Source organism: Myotis brandtii, unplaced genomic scaffold (genome assembly GCF_000412655.1).
Source record: "Myotis brandtii unplaced genomic scaffold, ASM41265v1 scaffold43, whole genome shotgun sequence".
Classification (NCBI taxonomy): domain Eukaryota; kingdom Metazoa; phylum Chordata; class Mammalia; order Chiroptera; family Vespertilionidae; genus Myotis; species Myotis brandtii.
Genome location: NW_005366455.1, coordinates 160536 through 183623, shown reverse-complemented (window position 1 = coordinate 183623; position 23088 = coordinate 160536). Strand labels below are relative to the sequence as shown.

Here is a 23088-nt window from a genome sequence, read left to right as displayed (position 1 = left end):
AATGCAAAACGCTTTCCCAATTTCACATGCTTTCTTTCCCAGATTTCTTCTTTTAGCAGGCAATTCTAACAACAAATTAATCATTATTAAATTGTTAACGCTGGCTACAGAATTTCCTAACCACTTTGAAAACCTTATCATGGGCAGCTGTGGGGATTAGTGTGTTCCAGTTTCAATTGCACATGTTGGAGCCAATGGTGTTGACTGAGGTCAAAACAATAGTGTTGAGACCCATTACGGACAAACTTACATTGAGTTATTTCATTTTACTGCCTGCTAATAACTTGAAAACCATTTACTTTCCCCAGTTGCTTTCTCTTCTTTTCACGGCCATCACAAATCAACTGTGTTAAGAGACAAAGGACATTTCTGTCTTGGATTTCAGCCACTAAATGTCCTGAGGTCAGAGACGGCCTCTTTTATATTTTGAGTTCAGTTCTACCTACCACTGGGTACTCAGTAAATATGAAATGATGATTATACTAATTCATATCTGTTTAATCAGGCATACATGATATATGACTCAGAGTACTTAAGCACTTAGGCAGTGATTAACCATAATAAAAGTTGCATATGATTCTTCTAATTCCCAAGTTTCATATGCCATCTTGGCTCACTGTTTACAACCATCATCATCGCCTTTCTTCTCCTCATCAACATCAACTGACTTTCATTGTGTATGTCGCCGTACGCAGCACCCTGAGCTATTTTGGAGAAAGCCAGAGTCTTTAGATTTATGTTTCTATATTTATTCACACTTATCACATTTTCTGGTTTCACAGAAGCCTAGCTGCCAAAATAATTTCATTTCCCTCTGCCTGATTGCTCAATTATTTTCCCAAATTAGTTTGATTTAATGTCATATCAGCACTTTGAATGGCAAGCCTCAATAATGTAAATCAAGCATATTCACTGCAGGATGCTATTCCTAGTACCTCACTGATTTTTTGACACATTGTGCCTTCCGGAGAGCAGAGGAGGATGGAGGCTGGGCTTGAGACTTCAGTGTTGACCAGTATTTAGGCCAGGACGTTGAAAATACTCATGTTTAAACCAGTGCCTTTTCTTACTTTTTGATACCTTTTGTTACCCATTTTTAGGCCTTTGCTATGACCAACCAGATCCTGGTGGAGAGGTCAGTGACGGGATGGAAAGAAATAGAATATGAAGTAGTCCGAGATGCTGATGACAATTGTGTCACTGTGTGTAACATGGAAAATGTTGATGCCATGGGCGTTCATACAGGTAGGCAAAGAATCTTTAAGAATTATAATAATGCCTTCAGCTCATGTGTCTGATAGCCCATAGCAGTCTTTATTAAGTTTTTTCCTTTAAATTGCCATTCTTAGCTGACAGTCTAGTGATAAACATTTTTATACATATAGTCAAATTGAAAATACTCTCACATTTTATTTGATCATCAGAAAAATCCTATGAAGTAAGGCAGGGATTATTATCCTGATTTCAATTGAGGAAGGCATCAAATCTAAGCAATATAATGTGAAGGTGAAATCTATAAGACTTGATGTTGAGAAGTAAGTAGTGATGTTAAGAAGACTTAAAGCAGACTGAGGTGTTTGTCCCTAGTGAATGAGAAAATAGCCACAAGTAATAGAAATGGGTCTCTCAGGAAGGAAACTAGTTAGACTAGGGGGCACAGATATTGACTTAGGATTTAGAAATGCTACATTTGATGTATGGGTGAAACTCACAAGAAGAGGGTTAAGAGTATAGGATTAGAATTCAAGAATGTGATAGAAGTAGAGAATTTGATATAAAGTCATTGAAAGTCATTGGTATAAAGGTAATAATTGAAGCTGGAAGCATTTACTAAGTATTCAAGGGTAGAGGAAGAGAAAAAAAGAGAATAGGGTCAAGGATGTAACATTTAGATTTTAAAAGGCAGAAGAAAGAGGAAGGGTTAGTGTGGAATAAAAAAGAATGATAGGAAGAAAAGCAGGGGAGTACGGTATCAAGTAAGCCAACCTAAGAAAATATTTCATAAAAGAGCTTTGGTATGGGCTGTATAAAATGCTCTAAAAGGTTAAAAATGAGTTTTTAATGTGGCTTTGGATGTTCAAGAGGATAGTTTCAATACAATATTGGTTATGTGAGCCATAGTGAATAGAATTATATCTCAATGAATGACAAGCAGAATTGGTAAACTTTCAAGAAGTGTAATCATGTAAAGAATGAGAGATGGTTCTTGTGATTATCTAGCATTGTTGAGGGAGGGGCTTCTTGAGCTCCTAGAGATCTGGCATGTTTTCAGGCAGAAGGGATGGTGACTACAGACTAAGAGATTAAATATACAAAGGGCTTTGATTGAAGAGGAGTGAGAAAATGGGAAGGAATGAGATATAGAAACAGGTGGAGAGCCAGTCTGAGTGAAGGGGAGATGATATTTTATGGGAGGAAGAACTTGAGAGAGAGATAATTTGAGATGAAGAGAAGGGAAATTGAAAAGTTAATGTCAATTCAGTAAGTAGATGACTGAAGCCTTGACAGCTATATGAGTTTGGGAAAGGTTAGGAGGCTTTCTATAAATGTCAGAATAATACAGGTAAAACAAGAATCAGAGGAAATAATACCGGATGTGCCTTATATATAAGATAACTCTTCTCCCAACAAACCCTTAGACTGTTCCGGGTCTTGTATCACACACACAAATTAATGAGTGCTGCTTGGCTGTACAGGTGATTCAGTTGTTGTGGCGCCTGCCCAGACACTCTCGAATTCGGAGTTTCAGATGTTGAGACGCACTTCTGTCAACGTCGTTCGCCACTTGGGCATTGTGGGTGAATGCAACATTCAATTTGCCCTTCATCCTACCTCAATGGAGTACTGCATCATTGAAGTGAATGCCAGACTGTCCCGAAGCTCTGCCCTGGCCTCCAAGGCCACTGGGTAAGACCAGAATGCTCGGCCATGGGTTTGTGGATGTTTCACAGAGAGAACTGGGAAACTGGCAGCTACTGAAGACTGTGCTACGTTTACAAACTAAAGTCCCCATTTCTGTATGCTGGCTCCAATTCATTTAGGGCCCTCAGGACATGGTTATTAATGAGCTTGCTGCCAGATTGAGGCAAATGGTATTGCTAGCTGGCTTTGTTTGCTGGCTAATCACAAACTAATCAAAATCTGGGTGGTCAAAGCAGGCTGGGGAAAAATCTGCTTCTTAATTACACTTTGCAGATGTTGTTAAAAAGTGCAAATTAATCCTTAATTTTAGTTCTCAATCGGCTTTTTCACATGTAGCAAATGGTGGACAAATAATATATAGTTCACTTGACTCAAACATTCAATATGCATTATTTTATTTTAGCAAAAATTCCACAAGACAAAACAATATAGGATTTTTCTATAAATAAACGTTGCCGCCAAATAAATAAATTTGTCATCCACATAACAACTGCTGACAAGCATCATTGGAGGAAAAATTAATTAATACTCTTTATTACTATTAATGTTATGCATCTGGCATTTAAATTATATGTCATGTAAATGAATAAAATATTTACCTCTAAATAGAAGGCATGTTGCTCTAGGCCAGTGGTCGGCAAACTGCAGCTTGTGAGCCACATGTGGCTCTTTGGCCCCTTGAGTGTGGCTCTTCCACAAAATACCACGTGCAGACGCGCATGTACAGTGCGATTGAAACTTCGTGGCCCATGCGCAGAAGTCGGTATTTTGTGGAAGAGCCACACTCAAGGGGCCAAAGAGCCGCATGTGTCTCGCGAGCCCCAGTTTGCCGACCACTGCTCTAGGCAAAAGACAGGAGACCCGAGTTCTCTTTCTGGTTCTTGTATTGACTGTGAGACTTGGAACACATCACTTATTATCTCTCTCAGTCTCCTCACCTGTTAGATGGTGGAATTGTATTACAGAACTCATAAGTAATTCTACAGTGTCACACTGAAACTATAGTTATCACACTGACACTCCAGAAGAAGCTAGTCCAGTTTCCAGAATGATAGTTCTGTTGGAAGCCCAAAGTTCAAAGATAATTTGGAGATAGAGCAAGGACCTAAACTTGCAATGCCTACCTTTTCTGATTATTACATAACCCATAGTTTCAGCTAACTCCACTGTGTTCTCAGGTGCAGACATGTATATATTTTGGAGGTTTTACACAAGTGAGCACTTTATCAAGGCAACTATTTATTTTGGGTTGAAAAGATGAAGGTTGGGAGCTGTAGCACTGCATGTCAGACAAATTAGCCTTTTATTATATAGGATGTGAGTCACAATAAAGTATAGGGATTTCTGCCTCTATACTTTATTGTGATTCGCATCCTATATAATAAAAGGCTAATATGCAAATTGACCAAATGGCAGAACGACCAGTTGCTGTGATGCACACTGATCACCAGGGAGCAGATGCTAAAGTCAGTGCACTCCCACACGGGGAGCACTGCTCAGCCAGAAGCCGGGCTCATGGCTGGCGAGCACAGTGGCCATGGTGGGAGCCTCTCCTGCCTTCGTGGCAGCGCTAAGGATGTCCAACTGCCAGCTTAGGCCTGCTCCCTGAGGGCTCCTGGACTGCGAGAGGGTGCAGGCTGGGCTGAGGGACCCCCCCCCCCACCAAGTGCACAAATTTCTTGCACCAGGCCTCTAGTTATTTTATAAGTGGCTATTCAATATTCATCCCAAATGGAGAATCATGTGTGTTTTAGATCCTGATGTAGAATAATATCAGAATTTCTAAGAAAGACCAATTTATGTTTTAGGCTCTTTTTAATACTTATTGCTGAGAGAAAGAAATAAATTTATCTCTTCCTTTATAGATACCCATTGGCATTTATTGCTGCAAAGATTGCCTTAGGAATCCCACTTCCAGAAATCAAGAACGTTGTGTCAGGGAAGACATCAGCCTGCTTTGAACCCAGCCTGGATTACATGGTTACTAAGATTCCTCGCTGGGATCTCGATCGTTTCCATGGAACATCTAGCCGAATTGGTAGCTCCATGAAGAGTGTAGGAGAGGTAAGTCCTTGGTTTATTTCTTTATTTCATCCTTGTTCCCAGTTATTTTGTGTAATTTTTAATATCATGGAAAGTTCTAAAGTTGCCTGGATACTGGGTTCATAAGTGAAGGATATAGAGGAATTTCATTTCCTCCCTAGTGTTTCGCTATCTCTCTATTAAACTGTTAACATTAGGCATGTAATGACCATTTAATGGATTTAAGAGCATCTAAGCATTCTAGTATTCTAAAGGAGCATTCAGAAGGAGAGGCCATATGTGTAGGTATGTAAAAAATACACATGTATTAAAACACATATTTATATTTAATAGTATATAACTGAATTGTAATGTAATTTATAACTAAATCAAGACAATAATAATATATAAAAGATAACATCGCCTACAAAAGACCAATGAACTGTGATTAAGAGTTCAACCTTAGCCCCTGAAAATTGTGGCTGTCATCTCTGGACCTTACTTTCCTTCTAGAAAAGAATGAAGCGAGAGTGGAAGATCTCTCATGATCCTTCTAGCTCTAAAATTCTACATTAAGATGAGCACAGTAGAGTATTAAACCCCTTTTATTAAACTGAAATGTTCCAAGCTTTTAGCACCCTTCAATTTTACATAATGCTCTATTTTAAATTCTAAATTAAAGTTAGCTTTTGATTATTCCTTCTTCAGAGAAGCAGTGCTCCTTGTACAGGAAGAAACAGAGGAATTCAGATCCCCACCTCTGAGATTCACTCTCTTGCCACTCCCACCAAGGGTTTATTCCTTTTTGCATCCAGGAGGCTTGGTATAGTAGAGAGAACATGAGAGTTGGAACCAGATGAACTTGGGTTTTACTCTTGGCATTGCCACTTACGAGCTAGAGACACTCGTGTGAAACACTGAGCCTCAGGTCCCCCATCTGAAAAATGGGAGATGAGAATACTCTGTGGGGCTCTTGTAAGGTTTTGGATTAATACATGTACGTGCTTAGTAATAATTTTTAAGGTAGATTCACAGCACATTTCCAATAAATGTATTGCATCAGTATTATTGTCATTGTTTATGAGTAGAATTCTTTGAACACAAGCAGTATGTACAAATCTCAAAATCTATCTCTATCTGCCTGTCTGTTTTACTTTAACTCATCACTATCTCTGTATGGTCAATGTAGGAGCTCTTAGTGTATGTCTAGATATCTAAGCCAGTTTAGATTACACAGCAAAAAACTACTTGTGACCTAATGTTCTATTTGGCCTTCATTTCCCCATGATGCAGGTTATAGCATAAACTCAGACTAGTCATTTTAGAAACTCAGGCTAGTCATGTCACTAATCACAGGAAATACAGCTTAAACCAATCACTAATGCAGGGGAAAGGGAAAAAATGACATTTTACTGATCAATCATATTCATATGTGGAAGGCAGACCTATTACTGTTTTGGTTTCCTTAGTTTCCACAATATTAATGGAAAGTTTTAAAGCAATGACAGATAAGGAACAACTTGACCTTTTAAATGAAAATGTCTTACTAGTTGTAAAAGACTGAGTAGTAGTTTTTCTTCCTTATTGTTGTTTTAAATCTTATTTTTTTCTATAATGCTTCAAGGTACACAATAGAATTAGAACTCAAATGCCATGAAAAGTTTTGTTGGTAGTTTGTTCTGCCAAAAAACGCTGTTATTTAGTTTACATTTTGTGTGAAGTGTCCCTTTTCATAATGTTTAGTTTAAAATTTGTAGGGAAAAGAATATGAGATAATATTGTAATGTTTTCATTTAGGGCTTATTATCTGAGTTATTGTCAGTTAATTTTAACCTTTAGTTCATATAGTTTAACTCAAGTTAGTGTATACTTCCTGAGGTCTTACTACCTGCCGACACTGGGAGGATAAAGCAGTAAGATAATTATTGTGACACATTAGAACTAGTTACTTTATAGGGTTAACACTTAAATATGTAATACTTACAAATGTTATTTAATATTTCAAACATATTTTCTTAATTTGACAGTACCGTGAAACATCTTATATCTGGCAGCCTCTCCCATGTCTAGCTGAGCAAATCTGTGAACATATTGTCTAACTCTTCAAATACCACTATGCCTTGCAAATTGCATATCTGAATTGCACTAAGATTTCATCTATTCCCACTCCTGAGAATCTTCCCTTATTTCTAATTAAATTTGAAGCAGTGTAGAAAGGTTATCTGGCATGCTTTAGTGATCTTTGAATATGTATCTTGTCACACAATTGACAAGAAGATTTACCAAACTGATATTCATTGGAATTCAGGTCCATTTGAGGAATCATGGGAGTTTACTGACAGCAGCATTAATACTATTATTATTTTAAATTGGCGACCAAAAATGCATAGCAATCTATTATTCCATGGAATGATTCAAAGACAGTGTTTATCCACTGAAAATAACTAGGTAGGCTTCAAAAGTCAATTTAAGTTTAGTTCTGACTTGCAACTTGCTCAAACTAAATCACCACATTGTTTTTCTAATTGATTAGTGTATAATCAGCTGTAAAGATTGTGGAAAGACACATTGAATTTGTCATGGAGAATTTAATTTCCACCTACTCTTAAAATCTGAATCTGTCAGTATTTGTTATGACTCTCAAGGTTCTATTAATATTAATGCTTAGCTATAAGAAAACCAACCTGTCTTGGGTACTGACTGATATTTGCTCAGAATAGTTCTATTTATGTGTTAATGTATGCCCAAGGAAGGGTCTATATGTTCTGGCCACAGATTCCTTATTTTAATACTATGGTACGGAGCAGGTACATGTGATGTCCTCCTCAATCTCAGCAAATACAGCGAAATTCTCTAAGTGGTAAAAGACTGACCTAATGTTGAAGTCTTTATATCAAAATCATGGAGACAAGGAGAGAAGAAAAATAAAACCTAAATTTGAGTAGTATTCTTCTGATATTTGTTTTATTCCTAAGTCTTTTCTGAAAAAATTCCTCTTCTAGTTCTGTTACAAACTAGAAACAAATAAACTCTTTCTTTAAGTGAGAGCTCTTAAATGTGTATTACAGGTCATGGCTATTGGGCGCACCTTTGAGGAGAGTTTCCAGAAGGCTCTACGGATGTGCCACCCGTCCATAGATGGCTTCACTTCCAGGCTCCCAATGAACAAAGACTGGCCATCGAACCTAGATCTCAAAAGAGAGCTGTCGGACCCATCCAGTACCCGCATCTATGCCATTGCCAAGGTAATATATGACAAAGGGTCCAGAGACTCTATTTTTTCACAATATAGGCAGCCTGAACATTAAAGTAAAATCTTAAATTCAGGGACTCGGGGAAAGATTTTAATTCTCTTTAATGCTATTAAACTGGAGATTTCTATGGATTTAATCAGATTATTCTATGTTAATTAAAAAATTACCCTTTTTTTATTGGACTTTAAGCCTAGAGTTAAGGACACATTACAGTTTTAAGGGATGATCAGACAGATTAAATGTTTCTCCTTTTTAGTGTATATAGTATCAATACTCTTAAATAGTTTTGATAATATTGGCTTGTCATTTCTTATCACTCTCATAACTTGTTCCTTGAAAATATGTAAAATTATATTTTAGAAGAGAAGATGTATAAAATAGTATCACTTAATATGGGTTACTTAAGACTCTAGAATACTCTATTTACTTGCTTCTTTTTCTGTGTTTAAAAAACAATAACAGACTATAAAGAACTTTCATGATCATAAGCTTTTCTCTATGTAATTATTTTATTGGTTTTACTTTTAGAATAAGAAAAGACCCACAACTCTCACTTCCACTCCATAGTTCCCTTTTATGCAAATTAAATGCCACATTAATCTCCTTTCATGTTTACTATGCTTAGAGTTTTGAAGTTTGAGCTTATCTGATTTTATAAAAGGTGACTTGGCCAGCTGGGATCTGTCTGGTCAGAAATCCCTACATGGCTCTTTGACATTTAAGGAAGCTTAGGCATTAATCCTCCCATAGTATCAAACCACACTGGAGTTACAAAGCCCTGCTGACCATTTTATGCCTGGGTGTGTACCTGTGGGATGAGTTGATGAAAAATATGAATTTTGTCTTTAAAAAGGGAATGTGTTTTTGTAGTTTGTCTCCTTGTAACAGCAAAACGCTGTTAGTGATTCTGAACTCACTGCAACTTTCATGTCCAGATATTGAGAGTCCTAGCATATAATGTATACTCTTCTCACCTTTATGGTTTCTAAATGCAGAATATTTCATTCCCATTCAAATTCCGGGAGATACTAGTATCTTTTGATGAACATTTCTCAATGTTGAATTTCAAGGTACTAGAGAATTAACATTTTTCTGTGGTGGAGGGGTGATAGGAACGATGAGAGGTTAACTCTAGAAAGCCATCTCACCTTCTTTATTGGTTTTATTTCAGTCTTTTGTTTAAAAAGCAATGCACTATATTCATATGTGTATGTGTATGTCTATATACATGGATTTCCTCCCTTAAGTCTAGTTATCATGCTTCTGCCATTTTGAGGCAAATGAAAAAAAGGAAGTATTTCCAAGTTCCCAGCAAGGCTATAAAACTCAAGCAAACCTTTTATTCTTTTCTAACAGATTTATAAAGGATGAGAATTCAGGGGAAAATGTGCAGAGATTCTTTCTTGCACAGACTACCCTATGTCTGAGTGAGAAGTGCGGGGTCTGGGGTATAAATTATTGTCTACCAGAGTGCCGGGAGAAGGAACTGATTTCTATTTGTTAGAGGTCATCATTACTGTTCATTTCCACAGCAACCAAGCACTTGGTGATTTTGACAAAGAGTGTGAGAACTGTGGAGGGCTGAAGGGGAAAAAGAATGAAGGGAGTGTGTAAATCTTCGCTCGGTTTCATGATTCTTAGAAAAGGGCAACTTGCTCTGAGGTCTGATTTTTGCAGCAGTCTTATTTCAGGATGACTGGATCATCACCTATTTTGATTTGGGGAGAACACAGGGCATTACTTTTGGTTTGAGGAACATTAGCGTCACCTCAAACTTGTTTGGGGTCATTATGCACTTCATTATAGCCATGCTACACAGCAAAGCCTTGAAGATGAAGTCCCAAGACAGGCGGAATCTTACCCTCTGTTCAAAACTGCAGGTGTGACTGTATTTGTCCTTCCTCATGGTGACATGATTACAGTATTCTAGGTCTTCTGTCACACGCAGGGCGATCACTGTTATGTGATTGTATGCAAACTTCCTCTGGTCTGTCAACAGTGCTCCAACTTCAGGCTCTATCCTCCTCACAGTGTTGATAGCCAACAGCTAATTGTGCTTTAATTGCTTGGAAAATAAGACAGAATAGTAACTTCTTGGGAATCTGGCTGTAATTACAGGGAGAATTATACTTACAAAATGAACATGCCTTTGAGTACTCCCATTAGATGTCATCTTATTCCAATCAACAGAATTATGAACTGTGCTATCTCTCTCCACACTTATAATTATGGTCTCTCTGATACTAGAAATAAGTAAGAGTTTTAAGAAATTTCAGTTCCGTGGGTTGAAATATTTAACACCAGAGTGCTAGTCACATCTATTTCTTAATGGGGTTTAAAAAGATAGTGTGCCATTCTAAAGTATTTTGTTTTGGAATAGTATCAGATTATTTTTTATTTGGTATAAGTATATATCTAAAAATAGTGAAAAATAAGAATAGACATCTTTTGAATATGAAAGTTTTGGCTTTGAGAATTTATCTCAATGATCTCTTCATTTAGTCGCCTTTTCTACTTAGCCTAATGACCCATAGCTGTAATTTTACTTTTGAGAAATTGCTAAAATAAGCTTCAGAGAAAGGCTGAGCTGCCTATCAGAACTGAAGCTATTACTACACTGTTTTGGAATATATTAAGATTTTGCAAAATGTCTGTCTTAGTGCAACGTCAAAGTAACTGATTCAAAATAATTTATTGTTTGAAGTTCTTTGTGAGGGTATAGTCTAGAGAAATAAGACCAAGACAGATTTGACCCATATATTCTCACTGACTAGTTTGCATGCATATGGAATGAGGTGATAAAAGGATGCTATTTGCTAAAGGGTAAGCATCCAAAATACAAGTCAAATGATCATTATAAAAATTCTAGATTTTTCTTACCAATTTGGCTTAACTGTAGTTTCAAGAGATTTCCTTTAATTCCAAAAAGATGTCCCAAATTTAGGATATAATTGGTAATGTAGTCATATTAAGAGCAGGAGGCAGAGCCTGTTAGGGGGATTTTTCTGAGTACATACCACTCTGATTAACTCAGCACACCTCCTTTGGTGTCATTGTGAAAATAGTTGGCAGTATCTGTAGGTATATTGAGAGGAACATCAGTGATATGGTACCAGTTTCATGTTTTATGTCTCAGACTATAGCCTCAGGCTCTCTGAGTAACAAGGAGAGGGATGCTGCTCAATGTTTTCAACCAAATAAGACATTTATAAACTGTTTTCCAAAAAATGTATCTCTTCTCCTTTTGGCAGGCTTTGGAAGACAACATGCCCCTTGATGAGGTTGTGAAGCTCACATCCATTGACAGGTGGTTTTTGTTTAAGATGCGTGACATTTTAAACATGGAAAAGACACTAAAAGGGCTCAACAGGTAAGCCAGTATGGCTCTAGTCACTCCAGATATCTCCTGGGTAATTTTCAAATAGTCTTCCTCTTACCCTTAAGCATTTGGCCAAAATTACGGTTCAATAAGGTAAATAGTGCCAAGCTTGAAAAGCAGTGGCCATAGCCGGAAGAAATGGCAGTTTTAAGATGTTTACTTATTAGAAGGTACCTATTAATATTTGAACTGTCTCCTATCCCCATTCATGCCATCAAACATAATGATGTTTTTATTAGGTCTTTTGAATTTATGAAAAGCATGTACACTTATGATATCATGTGCTATTTAACTACTAAACATTACCTAGTTTAAATTTGAATAATCAACAGAGTAATATTCCTGTTTTCTATACATTTTCTGAATTCCAAGTTTTTCTCTTTTTAAAAAAATTGGTTTAATTGATATTTCATTTTAGAGAGAAAGGAAGGAAGAGAGAGAGAGATAGAAAAATGGATGAGAGAAACATCATCAATTGGCTGCCTCCTGCATTCTCCCTTCTGAGGATCGAGCCCACAACCTGGGCATGAGCCCTAACTGGGAATCTAACTGCAAGCTCTTGGTTCCTGGGTCGATGCTCAATCCCTGAGCCACATCAGCCAAGCCTATTTCTCTAACATCAACCTACACATCGCTGTACATTGACGAGCCAATGTATTCTGCTTGTATTTTACTGATATTTTTAACAGTGGGACTTCCAGTTCAGCCTGCAAATAAGCCACATTCCAGTTATTGTTATCAGACACTTTACCTCTCACTAATGTACATTTTTACCTCCTTAATGGCCAATGACTTTTAAAATTTCATGTTCTCAATATTCGGATAATGTCAGTTCTTTAAAATGTTTTTAGCCTCCTTAATGGCCAATGACTTTTAAAATTTCATGTTCATAATATTTGGATGTCAGTTCTTTAAAATGTTTTTATTTTATGAGGTTAGGCCATTTGTTGGGGCACCTCAGGTTTATGGAATCATGGATAGGTCTTAAAAATGTATTTTTAAATGCCTTATTTACTTATTTATTTATTGTTGCTGATTTATTATTATTTAAAATTTACTTTTATTGTTGAAAGTATTACAGATTTCCCTTTTTGATAAGAGAATTCATTATTATCAATTTAAGGGACATAGTATAATTCTCTTCAGCACTCCCCTTTAAGAGAGCTTTGAAATACACTGCTATTGGAAAGAAGCCTCACCTACAAGCATATGGTTAGAGAGGGAAAACATTTTTCCTGTATTCTCCAATGATTTGTGAAAATGTAGGAAAATTCATTAGTAAAAATATGGTTGAGGACAGGGGAGGATCTCAAAGCCTTGATTTTTCAACTGTTTAGCAACCACAACATATACTGGGGTTGCTGTGTTTACTTAAACAAGATGCATACAAACTGAGCACTAAAAACACTTGCTTTTCTTTTTGAGCAAAGTGAGGTTCTTTTTCATCTTATTCAACAGTTGCCCACAACAAATGCTTGATTTTGAGAACTGGCAATTCCGATCTTGCTTAGAAGTCATTCTTCCCAGTGATCACATAAAATGAATAGAGAGCAAAGGAGTTAAGAACCGAGCCTATACATTCATTTTAGAATTTTGCTGACTCAAAGTTTCCTTTCTGGGTTTATGATGCCAGCAGAACTTCCATGTTGAATTATAGTCAGTTCCACTGTTTCCAGTTTCAAACAGCTGATTTCAAATGCCTGTGAAACTGCTCCAATGAAACCACAAGAGGGTGCTAGAAACTTACAGTATGCCTGTTGTAGCAGTGGAAGAGAATTGGGTTGAAAAATAGCAGATGTTATTGTGATTTAAATTTCCACTTGATAAACATTCTGATTTTTAGACAAATTCAATGTTTTGACTGAATAGGTTTTGTTACAACCAGAAGGCAGCTTGAGATTCGAGCTAAGCAGAAATAAGTGTATATTGATAGTGATTAAGTTCCTTGGAGGATTAGAACAAGTCACTGTTACAGGTCACATAACAGCTTTCTGACTTCCACATCCTGTTGCATTTATTTGCTGATAATTTGACATTTTCAGTCATCATTTTCTTGCATTGGTCTATTTTTAAAAAAGGGTATTTTCTATTAGTCATAATTACTTACATCAAGCACTTTTATATAAAGCTTTTAATAATTTAAAAGATTCCAAAAAGTTATACTTACAATGATCTCAACAGATGACTCATGGTATTAGTAAACTTAAACCCTGAATTCATTATTATCTGAGTAATACTTCCCTGTTCAATTCATTTCTTTCTGGTGTGTCATAGATGCACAAATAGCTTTTTGATAATGGTAGCTATTTAGAGGTGTTAGATAAGTGAAATAAAAATAGATGGCCTCTGAAGCTATCTGTCTCAGTCTTTCTGTGGGGGTCTGAAGGTGAAAGCATATTCCAGCTGATGGCATGTGTGTAGGACTCCAGCTTTCTTGCCCTCTTTTGATGAGCTTCACCATCAGTATCTTCTTCTTGTATGGATTATGACATCTGCTTTTTCTCAGCCTCTAAATATCCAGGGAGGCTTAGTCATTAGGCGTATATAGCTCGATCGGTAATAGTAGCTCTCTAGTAAGAGTTGGTGCTCTATGGCTGAATTGCACATTGCCAGTTCGGAGAAAGGGTAAGAAGATCACTTGTTCTTTTTTATTTGCATTTATTTGAGGATCACTTTTTTTTTTCAGTTCGGAGAAAGGGTAAGAAGATCACTTGTTCTTTTTTTATTTGCATTTATTTGAGGTTCACTTATTTTTTTTTCATTAAAAATATTTTTTTATTGATCTCAGAGAGGGAGAGATGGAAACATCAATGATGAGATAGAATCATAGAACAGCTGCCTCCTGCACACCCCCGCCTGGGGATTGAGCCCACAGCCTGAGCATGTGCCCTGACCTGGAATCAAACTGTGTTCTCTTGGTTCATAGGTTGGTGCTCAACCACTGAGCCACACCGGCCAGGTTGTGGTTCACTTATTTTCAAGATCTCAACTTCTTCAGCGTTGGAAAGTCTGGCTTTAGGCATAGGCCTAAAGGAAGTAGCTATTTATATGTTGTGATTTGAGAGATCCCCCAAATTCATTTGCTTCAACATATCTCTGGTACCAATGTGCCAGGTCTCTCTGCACTTTTCTTATGGGTTCCTGGAAAATAGGCATTGGGGATCTCAACTGGGAGAAAAGGAGAAACTTAAAGAGAGAACATAGTATAGATACTAGACGTGGGAGAAGGTTCACCTGGTTCCTTCCCTGTGCACCGGAAGGAGCACAGGCTGTGGAGCCCGTCAGCTAGACTGCTGTGCAGTCTTTCCCACTGAGGCACGTTACCTCCCTCACTTCTTCAGCCTCACAGTCTTCCTGCTCCACTTTATAGTTTATGGAGCTTAAATGACATAAATGTAAAGGAAACCTGGCACATAATGAATATCCAAAGAGGTTTTCCCTCTTTCCCCTTGAAAATGAAAATACTACTTATTCTACTGAAGACTATTTTGTGATTTAGATATATGCATTTAAAGACTTTTTCAGAGTCACAGTTTGCATTTGCTTATCTATATTGCAATATATCATTTCTTAATTTTCTTTATGATGCACTGTCACTTATTTTAATACCAGTTTATACTTTTTTTTAAAAAGGAAGCAACGATATCTAGTGATACAAATGTTGTTATCCTTATCAAAAGATCAATAACACTTCATATGCTAATAAACAAAAATTCCCACTCTATAGCAGTTAATCATGCTATAATTCTTCTAATATTTAATAAACAGAGGATGAGAATATCATTCAGATTCATGGCCAGGCTATACTTATATTTACAGATAGTCATCTGAAATGAGATCTAGAACTTGACTCCCAAATTGAATATACCCACATGTTTAGTATATATGTTAATGTCCACTGACTGGAATGGGGAAAACAAAACTGATCATAGCAAGGTCAGCATTAAGGAAATAGATGAGCTTTCCATGTATTTGAGAAAGTGAAAACTTACGGTAAGCAATCCCTTGACTTGAAGGGTGGAGATAAACACAAAATATAGTGCAGATGATGAATGAAATCCCATCCTTCTTCTGGGTGATGAGACAAATTAGATGGGTGTTAGGATAATCCACTCAGCTCCTGGTTCTGAGTGTTTGCTTTCATCAGAACTTAATTTGTCGTTTCCAATCCATGAGGATAGCAATGGCAACCTCACGAAACTTCCAGAGCAACATCCATTCTTACTGACCTAGGAGATAATCATTACTCAGACAGCTTCAGCAAAACACTTTCTCTTCCCACCTGAGTTCCCTGACTTTCTCCTTTTCTTCTTAAATTGTTTATGGTTGCCCAGGGGTATGCTAGGAAAGTTGACTGTTCCAGGCTGTTCCCTAAATTTATAAGCTGGTGTAGTAGCATCAATCGACCTAGAGTGATAATATATTCTGTAGTGGATTTCTTAAGGCTTTGAAAAGTTTCTCTTCACTCAGTGTGATGTGAATTGTATCATGTAGGATTCCAAGGCCTATTACATACATACATTGGGATTTAGATGTTTCATCTATTAACTTCACATTACCAGATCACTTTGCCAGGAGTTTAAGAAAAGTTAAGTTTGCCAAAATTTTTAATGGAGTTGCATTTATATAAACCTTATTCATTGGCCTTCACTACTGAGATAGCCAACCTTTAGTATGCCTACTTTCACCATACTTACCCTATCAACACCTCAACACAGAGTCAAACATAAATGCTTCTCCCATACAGCATTTTCACCAATATTCACTAGAAGGAAAATATGCTTATTTTCATCTATGAAAAACTACAAAAACTCACCTATAGTCCTTTCTTCCATTAGGACATTGACAGATTCCACTTTGGTTATGCAAATAGATCTGGCGTGGAGGGCAGAATTGCAAGTACCATAAATCAGATACTTATGTCAAGTGTCTTCATCTACGAGGTTCTCCTGATATAACTGATTCCCTAACGTAACAAAATAATGTAATTAGAACTCTGTTAACATAGAGACTTGGATTTTGATTCACTCAAACAATTCTGAGTGCCGTCCAAGTGTAAAATAATAATCACCAAATTTATTGACTACATATTAGGCACTATTCTAAGCTCATTGTTTTATTTAATGCTTACTACTACCTAAGGGAGGTAGCAATTACCCTGATTTTATATACAGCAAACTGAGACACTGAGATATTTAGTAACTTCTCTGCTATCACATGCAAATAAGTGACTGACATGAGATCAATCCTGAGCGGGACTACAGAGCCTAGGATATTGGCTATTTAATCCCTATGTGATCTATGCGTATGCACGTGTATGTACACACACATATGTATACACACATATGTACGTTTAGTTGTCTGGAAAGGCAAATTATAGATAACATCTGGAGGAAATAAGGCGACATATAATAGAAACTTTCAGTAGAGTAACAGTAGAAAATAAAGGATGATAGTCCTATCACCATAGAACCAGCACATACCAGTGTGATAACGTTTCAACTATATTCATAGACAAGCACAGGAACAGGGATCTCACAGCGGAACCCCTTTTGCTAAGGAAGAAAATTAACTACAGTAAGGCTTGTTTGTGAGCAGGAACTATTTCAGGACATTATATCCCAAACATTTTTATTTATAGCTGGTTGGATTAGCAATTTTTGATGGAAAGGCAACCATGATACTTTAAAAAAATGAAACATGAACAGGCAAGGAAAAAAAAATGTGAGTGTTCCAGTTGCCAGCTTTGAGCATCCATTTATCTTCTGCTCTTTTTCAGTTTTTACAAATTTCTTTATTTTGATTTTTGGGGTTATTTAGCTATTTTTGACTGCCATATCTAACTCAAGGATTTTATTATACCTGCCTAAATTGTATAATTTTTTCTTTTACTGGATCAAACTATATTGGATTAAGTTTTGAATTCTTCCTACGTTTAAGTGATTGCTTAAAGGAGATGGCCAGCCTGTGCTCTAGCGGTACCGTGTTAAATTACCCGAGGAAGGTTTCCGTCATTTATCATGATTGCTTCTTCCTTTGCATGTACTTCAATTTGGGCAATTTTCTTGGAATGGCCCATTTTGCTTTCTGTATCTTTTGTACAATTGCTGCTGTTTCTGTTAGCAACATTGTGGGTTACTATTTTTTTTTAAATCTGTTTCATGCATTTTAGATATTTGAAATTAGGGGATTTGATCATTGTGACACAGTTCATCCCATACAAGTATAGCAGGCTGAGATTTGGATCTCTTTCTCTATTTTTGATATTAACTTAATTTACTGTGGATAATTGTGCAAATTATCCAAAAATTGTTTTTACCCCCACCGTTCTATAGGTTTCATGCGTGTGTTTTTTTTTAAACTACTTTAATTCTAATAATTAACATCCATTCCCCCTTCATGGCCACTTACTGCTATCGTCACTATAATAAAAAAGAGAACGTGTCCTTTTGAAGGCCCAACGACAATAACTATGTTCAATGTGATAAACTCCGTGCATTGGTTAAGTGCTGAAACATCATAGGTGTGCCTATGCCTCAGAACAGCCTAGGGCAAGCCTGGTGAGTTCCACTTGGGCATTCAAGTGCTAAATTGAGCTCAGTAAAGTTGGCCATTTCCCTGCAGCCACAAACTTCGGGCAGATGTAATAATGCAAGTGTCACCTTAGCTGGAACACTCCCTGTGAATGTCCTCTCCTACACATGTTAGTTTCTATTAACTTTTTATTTAACTTGCTCACGAAGCATGAACAAACCAGACAAGAACGTTTTGTACTTATATTTGATTGAAGTTTCGAGAGAAAAAATGACACCTAAAAGATGTTAAAACTTAGATATATGACAGACAAGAGCTGGCACTTCTTTCTAATGATAATTTATATTTTCTTGTAGGAGAAAATGAAAAATAAACAACTTTAGCTTTAAAGTATACTAAATATAGAAGAAATTAAGGAAAGAAATATGTATGTCTTATATATAACATATAATTGCATGTTATAATTTTTAATGATACTTTGCTATGACATGTCACTGTTTTCCCCAATCCAGTTTGTGTACATTCAAATATATAGTACATTTGTGGGTACTTATTATTTTGATGTAGAATGGAAATGGAAATGTTTGCACATTTTAGTGGAACCCATTGATTTGATTTTTAGAAGATGAGTTATGTCCTTTGACCTTGCTATCAACTCACACTATATTTCTACGTCTCCGTTTCACCCTACTCCTTTCTTATTTTACTGGGCAGCCATGAAGCTAGATGGATATATAATATATGTGAAGTAATTAACTCTAAAGGAAAATACTTTTATCAGTTACTACATATTACCATTCTATGATTTTAGTCCTTATACCCTAAACCACTTATCTAATGAACCTCATGAAGAATACTAGAAATTGGGATCACATAAAAGGTTATTTTCTCTCTATAAAAGAGGAGTATTACTGTGGCAATTTCCATGCCTCTGTGAACTAATGCTAAAAATACACTTTATTTTAATTTTTTTATGTTCCATATGATAACATAGGTTATTGTAGGTAATGTCATAGATTTGATAGCCCTCCATTAATTTTTTAACTGATAATTTATTGAATAAGATAGAATAAAATTTTCATTCAAATGTTTAATGTCCTGAGAATTCTCATTGAATTCATTATTTAAATAGTATTTTCATAGTTTTGACAAATAATTATGCAGTTTGAAAGTATGAGAGAGTACTTGATTCTGGCATGGGCAAGATGAATGTTTCACTTAAAATGTTTTCAGAGTGATTTCAGATCATTCATAATATGAATCTTGTTCTTAGTATTGATTCTTCTTATATGCTTGATCATTCCAAAATTTTTGTTGATTTAAAATAACATATACTCATAACTTGCACGTAAATATCTGTCAATAGTCAATAATTAATAGATTTCCCCTATGTCAATATCTCAGCCTGATGGGTTATGCATTTACTTGATGGAATTTCTCTTTATTAAGAGCTGTTATTAGACCAAATGTTATTTGTTCATCTATTCAGTCAATGTTATTTATTACCTATTATGTGCCAGACATGGTACTAGGTCTAGTGCTATTTATTGATGAGTAATTGGTAGTCCTTAACCTGCCTTCAATGAGTTTGTAATCTATATTTGAAGATTAAATATATGCATAATGATATATAAGACAGGATGCTTTTTAAATTTTTAATTAATTTTTAGAGAGAGAGAGAGAGAGGAACAGAGGGAGAGAGGGAGAGAGACAGACACACAGAGAGAGAGAGAGAGAGAGAGAGAGAGAGAGAGAGAGATCGATTTGTTGTTCTACTTATTTATGGATTCATTGGTTACTTCTTACATGTGCCCTGATCAGAGATTGAACCTACAACCTTGGCATATTAGGATGACACTCTAACCAAGAGAGCTACTTCGCCAGGGTAAGGCAGGATGCTTTTAATGCACCAATAAGAGGCAAAAGCACGAAACCATGACAGTTTATAGGAGGTTAAAAACAAAATCTCTAAGACCTTTGCATATGTTAACTCATATAAGTCTCAATTTAAGAGTTCCTAGAAGGTATGCATTCCTACCCCATATTTTATAGATGAACCAATGGCTCATCTGTAGTATGATTTTCAAGAGTTCAGAGGTAGTGCATGTTTGAACCAGGATTTGCGTTTTCAGGACTTTTGGAATCCAAGGACAGTGTTTTTCCTTCAATATATCCCAATGTCATGGGAGCCAAGGGAAGAGAGACTTTAAAACAAAAGAAGTAAAATAAGAAGACACTTTCAACAATATTGCATTGTTTAGGGAGAGCAGAAGGGAATTCAGCAAGTCCTCCAAATTTGATGATAGGGGGGTAGGAGTAGTAGCTGGACTATAAGGATCAAATGTGCAACGAGAAAGAGATAAGTAAATGAAAAAAATCTACTTAGAAAGTGACAAATTGTGTTTGCTCTTCTTTTGTTATATTTATGCTATGTTTCATAAAAACGAGAATCTTTCTATAAAGAAATGAAATCTATGAACAGAATTAGGTGGATATTATCTACCTACTAGAGGCCTGATGCATGAAATTCTTGCAAGAGTAGGTCTGCTTTCCCCTGGTTGCCGGCACTGGCTTCCCTCTGGCACCTGGGTTTCCATTGCAGCCCCAGGGTTCATCCGGAAGGTCATCCAGAAGGATGTCCAGTCTCATTAGCATATTACTTTTATTATTATAGATTTGCTCAATATATATACTGGAGCCACACTCTTTCACTTTATTGTTCTGTAAATATTATATGCATGCTAGTGACAGTCTCCAATTAAATTGTAAATTCCATTATGACAAATTCCAATATACTATTATAAGCTTTTCTTAAGAGCTTTTGCTATGTTTGTATGCAGAATAGAATTCACTATCCTAAAGTATAGTGTGAGTTCTAAAACAGAGGACCAGCTTCCAATTCTTTATTTACTATATATTTTCTTGGAAATTGGCCTTGCATAGAGTAAACACTCAGTAATATTTGCATGATAGCATGCTCATTAAATAAATGAAGAACTATTCCTGGTAGAAATTGAAAACCAGAATTTCTTTGTCATGCCAAAGAAGAAAAATTGAAGTGGAAGAAAATGCATTAAAATTTCTGGTTGATCAAAGGGACCCACAAATTTATTAATTGAAAAATATATAGTCCAATATATAAACTCACTCTGTGTTAGAAAACATTGTAAATTCGCATCTCTAGTTTTTCATTTTTCTAAGTGACTATATACCAACTGATTAGTTGGGAAGGTTCTGAGTAACCTGTTTTCTAATGAAAAAGGACTCATTTAATTGTTTTATATTGACAAATAGAGATTATATACACTGTAAGCATTATCATACTTATATGGACATAAAATCTCTATTGCCCTTTGAGAACAACCATTTGTATTATTTTGATAAAAAATTATCCAAGTTTTCAAAATTGTAACTTTTAGAAAAATGTTTCTGAGAGAGATTCATCAATATTTATAGTTGTAGTGAAGTCTCTGAATTAACTGGCAACGGCAAAATCTTTATATACTTATAGTATTTATAACACAGAGATCTCTATTTCTCTGGTGACTTTAAGGTACATTTCTCTTATAACACAGGTAGAAAATGATCACTCTTCTATTTTTGTGGATGGTGAAACTGAGTCACACTGAGATGTGTGTCATGCCTCATGTCACACCAGTCAGAGGAAAGCAAGAAATGTAGCTCAGGGCTTCTGCCTTTGGTTCTAGTCACTAATTTTCCAAAGCTTCTTTTCAGAGAGATGACTTTTAAATCAGACAGCTGGAGATCACTTCCTCCTTAGCTGTCAAGTGGTGAGCTGTGTGTTTTCCTGCTTGAATTGTTGACCCCATTTAGAGCAGGAACGTTGTAAGAGATGTGCCCTTCTCTAGAACCCTTATGAGGAAAACACGGGGCCTGGCAGGGAGAAAGCCCCCAGACTTAAACAGAATTTCCAAGGGTACTGAGGAAAACACGGGGCCTGGCAGGGAGAAAGCCCCCACAGGTCACCTTTGAAAGACTTAAACAGAATTTCCAAGGGTATGGGGAGCTGGGATAAGGATTTCTTTTTTAATATTACTATGCTCATAATAAAGAACTGGAGGTACACATGCATGCATGCACATACATCTATTTTTTTTTCTTTAAATAAAATGCAAATGCCTAACTTCCCATGTTAATGCAGGTGTGAGTGAAAAACTTTTGAAGCATATAATAGAAACTGAATTTAGGTAAAAGAGGCTCCATGAGCTAAATGTCAGAAGCTAGATCATCACCGACTGACCCCCAGAATTTGTTCACTTGCTCATTCATACCTGAGATGCCTTTAAGGAGCATAGAGCCTTCTCATCTGCCCTTGGCAATGAAGTGGTGTCTGTCCTGAGGAGCATAAGGCAGTGGTTGTGCCTCCCAGCAGAGGACATGCCTGATGCACATTCTCTCCAGATCGCTTGTGATTGGCAGGGAGTCCAAAGAGGTGGCCCTCACCACCACAAGGTGTGGAGACAGGAATGGTTCAGGGGAGAGGGAGGGGACTGAGAGGAGCTGGGTGCAGGGGCCAGATTTAGGTGACTTGCCGGTTCTGTTCTGCTTAACTGCTGCTATTTCTTTTCTTCTTCTTCCTTGTTCTCTTCTCCTGTAAGGACTGCTCCCCTTCCTCCTCCTCTGGCAGGAAGCACTTATTACCTGCTTAGCATTGTGCTAAATAAACTCTTTAAACTTTTATTGTTTCATCTGTTTGATTTTTTTTTTCTCAGCATAGTTGGAGGCTGACTCTAGATTTGGCCCGTGGTATTTGCCTAGCAAAGGTTGGAATAGGCAGTTAGGCATTATTTGCTGATGTGAATATAATGATGATGTAATGGCCATCACATCAGTGTCAAATTGACCATGTTGACATTGCACATACTGCCTCATCTCCGACCCTACCACGTACTCTTTAGCTGATGGAATGATTTAATTGACCATCCTTTGCTCTAGGCAGCTTGAAGAGTGAACTAC

At 36.6% G+C, this 23088-nt stretch overlaps 1 protein-coding gene across 1 annotated transcript in view; it reads left to right on the top strand.

Moving 5' to 3' along the window:
- The window catches only part of CPS1 (carbamoyl-phosphate synthase 1, mitochondrial), a 111656-nt gene that overhangs the window by 44034 nt on the left and 44534 nt on the right, over nt 1–23088 (top strand). Inside the window, exons 17-21 of the mRNA XM_005874179.2 lie at nt 1101–1245; nt 2697–2907; nt 4788–4986; nt 8013–8189; nt 11450–11568. Coding sequence (XP_005874241.1) covers nt 1101–1245; nt 2697–2907; nt 4788–4986; nt 8013–8189; nt 11450–11568 — 851 coding nt within the window. The remainder of the gene's footprint in view (nt 1–1100; nt 1246–2696; nt 2908–4787; nt 4987–8012; nt 8190–11449; nt 11569–23088) is intronic.